The sequence below is a fragment of the Egretta garzetta genome, unplaced genomic scaffold (assembly GCF_000687185.1).
Source record: "Egretta garzetta isolate BGI_Z169 unplaced genomic scaffold, ASM68718v1 scaffold156, whole genome shotgun sequence".
Taxonomy (NCBI): domain Eukaryota; kingdom Metazoa; phylum Chordata; class Aves; order Pelecaniformes; family Ardeidae; genus Egretta; species Egretta garzetta.
The window spans coordinates 1,291,360-1,300,045 of NW_009260125.1; the positions used below are offsets into that span (position 1 = coordinate 1,291,360).

At 41.1% G+C, this 8,686-nt stretch overlaps 1 protein-coding gene across 1 annotated transcript in view; it reads right to left on the reverse strand.

Moving 5' to 3' along the window:
• Positions 1–8,686, reverse strand: part of DNAJC2 (DnaJ heat shock protein family (Hsp40) member C2) — an 18,190-nt gene that overhangs the window by 593 nt on the left and 8,911 nt on the right. The window contains exons 7-15 of the mRNA XM_009641381.2: positions 6,577–6,668; positions 6,357–6,478; positions 5,267–5,416; positions 4,875–4,963; positions 4,719–4,788; positions 2,932–3,116; positions 1,583–1,683; positions 887–994; positions 48–202 (exon numbers count right to left, since the gene is read on the reverse strand). Of these exons, the coding sequence (XP_009639676.1) occupies positions 48–202; positions 887–994; positions 1,583–1,683; positions 2,932–3,116; positions 4,719–4,788; positions 4,875–4,963; positions 5,267–5,416; positions 6,357–6,478; positions 6,577–6,668 (1,072 nt within the window). The remainder of the gene's footprint in view (positions 1–47; positions 203–886; positions 995–1,582; positions 1,684–2,931; positions 3,117–4,718; positions 4,789–4,874; positions 4,964–5,266; positions 5,417–6,356; positions 6,479–6,576; positions 6,669–8,686) is intronic.

Below are 8,686 nucleotides of genomic sequence, written 5' to 3' on the forward strand. Positions count from 1 at the left end.
CAAGGCCTGGGCTAATTGCAATCCTAGAAGGAGGTGAGGTACCTTACCTTGTATCGCTTCATGCAGTCTTTTTTTGACCGGCCTGGAACAGCTGCTGCTATTTTCTCCCATCTTTCGGGAGTGTTTACTGGATAAGTCTTCAGTGCTTGTTCTAAAAGCTTTTGTTCTTCTGTAGTCCAAGGGGATGAATCTAAAGGTGATCCTGTTTTTAAATGCAAAAGTGACAGTAAGAAAAAAATATTTAATAAGGAGCCTACAAGATAAACCCAAGAAAATACTATAAAAATCTATTAATAGTTGATTTAAAATCCTTGCAGTTTTGTGATACAACTAGTCTAACCTAAGGGCTATCCAGTACTAAAAACTTGAAAGAAAAAAAAAAAACAACAACCCTGAAACTGATGGACAAGTCAGACAAAGCATGAAATGAGAAGGTAACATCTTCCGTTGTCAGCTGGGTAGCAACATAGCTTTTCCTTTTGTGTTTCAGTAACGAAACACAGCCTTCTGCAAGTGCCTGCAAAATCTGATGGGAGGTGTTTGGGGTTTAACAGGAGACCAAAGCTTAGTTGTAGGATGAGGCTGTATCTCAAGGGCATCCCCTCAGGCCTACTCTTACCTGAAAATGTAGCATCCTCTGAGGAACAGATAGTGTCAGCAGCAGACTGAACCTGTTGCCTCACCAGGAAGCAGTTCAAACTGTCACTATTCGGTTAACTGTGGTTTGTACTGTGTATCAGAAACCCTCAAATCCAGTAAAAAGAGCCTGGATCACTTTTGTACTTGCTATGAAATCATAAGCAAGTCCGAACTAAATTCTGGATTCCTTTGTTACTAAGATGCATGGGAAACAACTCTGCAAGAAGGGTTCCCTTTTCACCTTTACCTTCAAATCGTTCCGAGGGGGCAGCACTGTCCATCTGAGGCACGGCACCGTGTTCTTTTTTAAATTTGTCAAACGCTTTCTTGTTTATATCATCTTTTTGATGAGGGTCTGTGAGCAACAGGTAGTGAACAGAATAATTATTGCAACAAAACTAAAGCTGGATGTAATAATAAAAACATTGTGTAGCAGATTATTGTAAACTAACAATCACATAATCCAAACCCCTGATTCCTACTTCCTTTAAAAGATGGTAAAGAGGGTGGTAGACTTAAAGAAAAGTCTTTCAGGGTCCAATAAACTTTACTCCAAGTATCAGGCTCTCTCACCCCTATCCTGCTTTATACTGATGAAACGAATACTTTCTCCATATAAGTTTAAGCCTGAATCTGCAGCTTCACCGAAATCAGAAGGTATTATGAGCTTTTTCAGAGGCCAGTTTGTCTCTCTGAGTGTCGAGGAACCTAGGCAGTGCATGCGGCCTTGACATCTGTGCATCGAGTTAGATTAAAAGGATTCCTGAGATTCACTCAGGATAGCCATCACCTGAAAATACTGAGTCACATAAACGCTCCTCTCAATCTTCTATCTGAACTATATTTCTTTTGGGGATATACAGCAGATTTTCTCATAATAGAAACTCAGTGCTGTTCAAAGCAGACAGACCATCTTATTACAAAAATAAGGTAATATAGATACCGAGCTTTTGGAGGCTCTTTGCTTTATTGATGACATCTTTTGCTGTTCGTTTTATTCCAGTAGTAGAGTGCAAGTTCATGTAATTGGCAATAACTTCCCACCTAAAGCAAGAACAGAAAGGGTAAACCAGCATGTTACATAATAGCTTATCTGCATACAAGCTACTTTCAAGCTCCCGTACACATTTATATCAACTCCTAAGTAAGTTTAATCATACTTAAATATATATAAACTGCCATGGTAGCTATTCTGGAAAGCTTTCAGTCACTAAAACCAGAACTTTCCCTTAAGAATTCAGTCAGCTTAGGTGAGCTTCTTGGCTTCTGATACAGAAGGAGGATGGGGTAGAACATAGATGTGCAAGTGAAACCTTTTAATTCTCAAAACTCGGCTCAGCTGTTGCTTTCTTGAATTCCCTAAACACCTCTGACATTAAATACTGCAGGCTGCACTGAAAGGGCTGAGAAGTTGCTAACCCTATTTCCACTGTCTCTGAAAAGAATACCTAAACATGAGGTAAAGGGGCCTCAACAGAGACCTGGAACAGCCCTAGCCCCAACGTTATTCCTAGTGCATTCTTAGAAAACTGAGGGGAATATTTGCACCTGATCAGACAGTAGGATCACATCTAGGCCTATGTTCTCAGTGAGTACTCTTGACCACTGAGCTGTGGTACAGAAACAGGTTCTGGTATCATCTCCATAAAGAGTATGACAGCTTGTTTTTTAAAAGTAAGCTTCCAAGTCTTGTAACGGAGGCTTCAAGTGGAAGAAGGCATTTCACTCCTGGGAAGGAACAGGGTTTAAGGCGTGCTCCTGTTCTTGATGCTTATTAGTAAGCTGATTGCCAATGCTGCTTTCTGTGAAGCCCAGCCTTTCCCTTTTTCCCTGGCTCTCCCCTAAAGAGAGCTGGGGCACTTCACTCCTATCTCTGGCTATTTTCCTCCTACCATGTAGAGAAGAAAGCAGCCTCACATTCACTGTGGAGCTACTGGAAGTAGCTTACGCACTTGTATTCCTACCCAGCTGCATCATGGTCACTCTTCCAGTTTTGTTCTCTGCTTTACTGACTGGGGCCTACCCTGTAGCAAGCCCTGTGTAAACATGTACCATGGCACAATCTTGCTGATGGTCTGAGGCCCACGTTTTGGGGGAAACGAGGTACAGAGCCAGAGCTAACTCCAGTGACAGGTAAAGCATGGTACTAAGAGAAGACAAACCACAGGCTTCTCAACAGTCAGGAAAGAGGAGGAAGTTTAGGGAGTCCTTATACTGACATCATACTGCATTATGCTTGTTATGTAATGAAAATTTGTTAGTAGGGCTTTTAACACCAAACCCGAGAAGTACCTTGAGTTAGTCCCTGCTGGGAAGAGGTTCACAGCTTTAATTAACAACTGTAAATCATCTTCTGGCCAATTTTTGCTTCCCCCTCCACCACCAGTGGTTGACTTTTCTGAACTCTTCGTTGCTTGGCGCATACGAGCTTCTGCCTCTTCTTTCTCTCGCCTTATTTGTTCATTTACTTCTTCTATCTGAAGGATTGTAAACAAGCATTATTTATTTATTTATTTACTTTTACATTTTACAGCGACAAAGCCCTCTGTCTGGAATTGCATTGAGCCTTGAATTTTGCTTACTTTCTGTTCTGTACATTATACATAAGGAAACAGAGGAGCTTATCTGCTCCAGTATTATTTTCCTCTGTCCCATGTGTAAATTTGGCCATCCCAGATAAGGAGCTAGTGCAGTAATCAATCACAAGTTCAACAGAAATTAAATGAACACTCCCAGGATTAAGGCAAAACTTCTGAATCTACTGTGAATGTCCAGGCTAACACCTGACTTACAGGGACAGATCCACAAAAGTATTAAGAACCTAAAGTGACTACTGAGGGCAGTTAAACATCCATGTTGAATACACTGTTTCCCAAATCTTCCAACCTAACTGCTACCTAAACCTGATTATGCCAGAAATTTTCAGTTACTGTGGTTGTACTAAGTTAGCATTAACTGCAACAGCCCAGATTTTAGTTAGTGAGTGCTTACTCGGGGTTAGACAGCCACGTGCAGTTTGTGAGCAAGCAGTTCTGCAGAACTGAAGTTATCCATCGCACATCTCTGAACTGTAATCACATCCTGAGACTGTGATGTGACGTATCTGTAACGTATTTGCTTCTGAGTATGCCCAGTCCACTCTTGGCAATACTGAAAAAGCTATGTCCTTAACGCCTGTTGGCAGGATGCTCAAAATAGGTTTCTTGCTGTCTTATCTCATAATAAAATCTTCCTGGCAAAAGGAAAGTTATCTGACAGGTAATTTTTATTAACGCAAAAGTGGAACAGTTTCAACAGACAGCTGGAAAGGTGACTGTCCTGTGTTTGGAACACTCTCTGGGAGGCAGGGAGATTGGATTCAGTCCCCTGTAGAACAAGAGGGATTTGAGCCTTTAAGTTGTCTGATGAGAAAACCTGACCCTGGCATGGGGACAGATCATTGTCCCCACCAGGAAGGAAAGTTCACAGCTGTGAATCCAAAGTGGATGGGAGAAAGCACCTCGTTCTTTTTGCAGAATGTGGGTTTAGCCTTGTTAGTCCAAATGGCTTTTCCCTGCTGCCAATTTAGGCAGATCCTTGTTGAGTTTTGTAAGTCTTGATCACATGTGTCTTGCTTTTCCTGTACTTTGGTATCCAACCCTCTGGCCCTTCCAGTGGCTACAGCCTGCAGCACTTAAGTCCTTTTGTGGATCTAGCCCCAGGTCACGGATCCTAGACTAGGATTTTTCTTGCGTAACAGAATAGGTTAAGACTGCCCTCCTGCCCCTCTAGGTAATTGCTACCCATTGTTGGGCAAAATTAAATTCCTTTCCTGTTTCTGTATACTGTACAAATGGTAGGTTTTCTGTCCTTTACTAATTAAAAACGCATACTTTTTTCTCAGCTGGCCCTGGTTAGTTCACCAGCTGCACTATGTAAAATGGAGCAGAGATCAAGTCTGCCCAGGGACTCTGAAACTCCGCTCTTTGTGTTTAACAGGCAGGATTCCACAGCTATGTTGTATCTTACTTCGATTCAGCCACGAAGATTTCACAAATCAAGTTATTCTGTTATTTTTATTTGACACTCAGCATAATTACCTGTTTTACTACAGCCGCCTTTCCTCCTTCCCTTGTTGTGGATGTAAGTGCTTCATTCAAGCATTGCAGACTAAAAATAAATTATTAAGTTACAACGGATTGCTAGGAAAAAGGTGGGTATCAAAACGAGCAGAAATCAGCAGCAGGAAGACTTACCTTGCTAGCTCAAGACGATCACAAAGCTTTTCCACCTCCTCCATCATTTTAACACAATCTGCCTCATTATCAGAAAAGTAATTCCAGTTCTGGAAGCAGAAATACACGTTCTACAAAGTTCTTGCACTTCATTGTCCTGTTCCTTCAGATAAAGGCTTAACACACAGCATTCTTCAGCCACTGCTGTGTTTGGACCTATTTGGTCAGCTTTACTCATAACTCAAAACCATACGGTAAGCATGTGTGTTTTAGTATTTTGCTCTTTAGTAAACCCACTTTCCATACCCGTCTCCAACCGTAAGGACAAGGAAGCATGTGATACGGTCTGATCTAAGCAAACACAGTAATTTCACAGATGTAACCTGTATTTCACTATGATAATATTCAAATACCTTGCATGTCGTTCTCAGTTTTTGCCTTTCTTTCTTGATTGCTTTTTTCTGTATCTCTTTTTCCTTTTTTGCTACTAATGCTTGTTGCCTAACTTCTTCTTCCTCCTTTTCTTTTGCTAACCGTGCTGCTTCTAATTCTGCTTGTCTTTGCTGCAATCAAAAGGAAAAACAAGAACTCAAGAAAGTCATACTCTTACAGGGTCATTCAGTATTAAAATGTGCTGCTTCTGGTTTTGGTAGGATGGGTGGTTTGTGGGGGTTTTTTGTTTGTGGGTTGTTGGGTTTTTTTTTTTTTGTTGTTTTTTTGAGTATATCAATACTTCAATGTTTGGTTTTCCCAGAATTTTGAGGGAGGTGATAAAACATATACCAGTTGGCATTAATTCAAATACTCACTATGAGGACCCCTAGTTTGTAAATCCTGACTTCCTTTACAATGAAGATATAAAATGGTATGAAATTTCCTATGCCTGCCCCAAGACTGTAAGGTTGTAAAAATGCAGTGTCCAACATCATTATTAACACACAATCCTGCAATGTTCCAGTACTGTCCTTTAAATCACTTTTTAGCACCTTACAGTTCCCTTTCATTCCTGGTACTCCTTTCAGAGCCATCTTTTCCAAACTATTCATGTTAATCAAATATGTCACCTCAAGGTTGGACTTGATCATCTTAAAGGTCTTTTCCAACCTAAACACTTCTGTGATTCTACGATTCTATTATCAAAGTGTTTCATACTAATCAACTGTTCGCAGACCACACGCACAAGGCAAACAGCTGTATCCCATTTTGTGAAAAGGGAAAGCGGGCCACAGAACTTAACGACTGCCTCTAAACCAGAGGAAGCGCATGCAACAACAGAATGCAATTTTAGAAGTTTTTTTGCTTTAGACCTGTGTTCCTCATTTTCATCTCATTTTCAAAAGGCTGTCAGTCTTGCACTGCCTCTTGCACAGGGATTGAAGGCAACACATCTTTAAACCCCAATGTCATTCTAACAGTAGCTTTCTGACATATCTGGAAGCTGAAGCAGCGGATCGGGTGTGAATGAACCAGGGTTTTTCAACACAAATAATGTAGTTAACTTACTTTTTCTTTTGCCTCCTGTTCTTTTCGTTTTGCTTCTACCTTTGCTTTCTTCTCTGCTTCTTTCTTTGCCTTTTCTTCCTCCTTAAATTTCTTTATCCTGGGATCACAGCTGTACGCATTGTCTGGCAGAAGAAAGGATGCATCACGTACAAAAGAAAAACAGGCTACCACTGTTAGTTAACAAATCTGTCTTTAAAAAAACAGCAGTTTGCACGCTCACCAACAAGTGTCCTAATTCTGTTCATTTCTTCTTTTTTTCTCAATGCTCTGGCAGCTCTGTTCTGCTTTTCAATCCACCTCCTTTCATCTCGACTAAAAAGGGAAAGCATAGTTAGTTCAGTGCCAATACCCTACAGTGCCAGTCTGTCAGAAATTCAACAACAAACTTCTTTAAGAAGTTTCCCCACACTGATGCTCTTCTCTGAATACTTTGAAACCAGACTTCAAAACATGAAGTTCCAGGCCCCAAGCTCATGTCACAAATGCTAAGCGTTTACACAGTGACATAAACTTTCAAAACACCTGGCAAAACAAACTGCTTCTCTATCATTGCAGGGAATGAGATCATGGACTTTATTTTTAAAATGCAATCCACTTATTGACCTAACATTAAACCCAAGCAAAAAACCCGAAATGCTGGTATACAATTTAATTAAAGGGCAGCAATATAATCAATGTCAATTACCTGCATTTTACAGAACATAGATCATGTCAAGTAAACCTGTCTGCACAGAAAGAACACTTTCTATGAAGTACCATGACACACCAGTAAAATCATGCCGGATTCACTCCAGTACAATACAGCTCGGGTTAAATAAGATTAAAAATTGGCCAACTAAATAATGTCAAAATACTTGTCAGTGCTGTCAAGAAAGAGGCAAATTTTTAGTGCTGGGGCTATACCCTCACCCACACAACCAAATACAGAACAATATACCTCTGAACAAAACGATCCCCATAATGAGCAGGAGACTACTACGAGTAGATTGGAAGTTTAAAATATGAGCGACATCACCTTTGGCAAGAAGGGTCAACAAGAATCATGACCATCTGAACAGAAGCTGAAACATAGTTCTCTCTGAAGTACAGCATACTATGTACCATTTGTCTAAACATTTTTAAAAAAGGACACTAATGACAGGAATAAGGCCAAAAAAAAAAAAAGCGCTAGGCAAATAATTCAGGAGCCTTCCGATGAAAAGCCTAAAGATTAATCTGTACAATTTATCAAAAATGCAAGTGGTATGGAATTGATTACAGTGCCTTCACAGAGCCTTCACAGGAGAGAGAACACTGGGTCCAGAGAGGCTCAAGAAAATTAGTAGCAGGAAAAGGTGTAAGAGAAGAACTAATGCCTAGCTGCAGCCTAAATATGGTAGTTTTTAGCCACAAAGCACACTAACCACTGAATCTAACAACAAAATTGATTTCTATTCAAACTTGGAAGAAGAGGTTCCTACAACGCCAGTTACAGTTGTACAAGGATGACTAAGTGAAAGGTTGCGTCCTGTGAAATACGTGCTAGACTAAATGATTCCATGCTCTAACTTGAACGTTCTGTGTTTGTAACTGTAGGAAGGATAAAAATAGAATGTATTTTCCAATAACAACATAGTCTGAGTAATTCAGCAATTATCACTGCAACAATTTTTATTAGCATCAAGCCATCAGAACTAATCTCTGTAAAATCTAGGAAGTATCACTTGTCTCAGCACAGTTTAATAACGGGTTGGAGAGGAAATGGTAACTGCTTACTCATCCACTCTCTTCTGGCTCCAGGTTCAACCTGTGTTTGGGACTTGCTGGCATCATAGAATCACAGAGTGTTTCCAGGGATGGGGCCTCCACTACCTCTCTGGGCAACCTGTTCCAGTGTTTCACCACCCTCATTGTAAAGAATTTCTTCCCTATATCCACTCTAAACCTATCCTGTTTTAGTTTAAAGCCATTACCCCTTGTCCTGTCACAGCTGTCCCTACTAAGAATATTGTCCCCATCTTTCCTATAGACCCACTTTAAGTACTGAAACACCGCAATAAGGTCTCCCCGCAGCTTTCTCTTCTCCAGGCTGCACAAGCCCAACTCTCTCAGCCTGTCCTCATAGGAGAGGTGCTCCAGCCCTCAGATCATTTTTGTGGCCGCCTCTGGACCCGCTCCAACACTTCCATGTCCTTCTTGTGCTGAGGGCTCCAGAGCTGGATGCAGTACTCCAGGTGGGGTCTCGCCAGAGCAGAGCAGAGGGACAGAATCACCTCCCTCGACCTGCTGGCCACGCTTCTCCTCATGCAGCCCAGAGTACGGTTGGCCTTCTGGGCTGCCAGCGCACATTG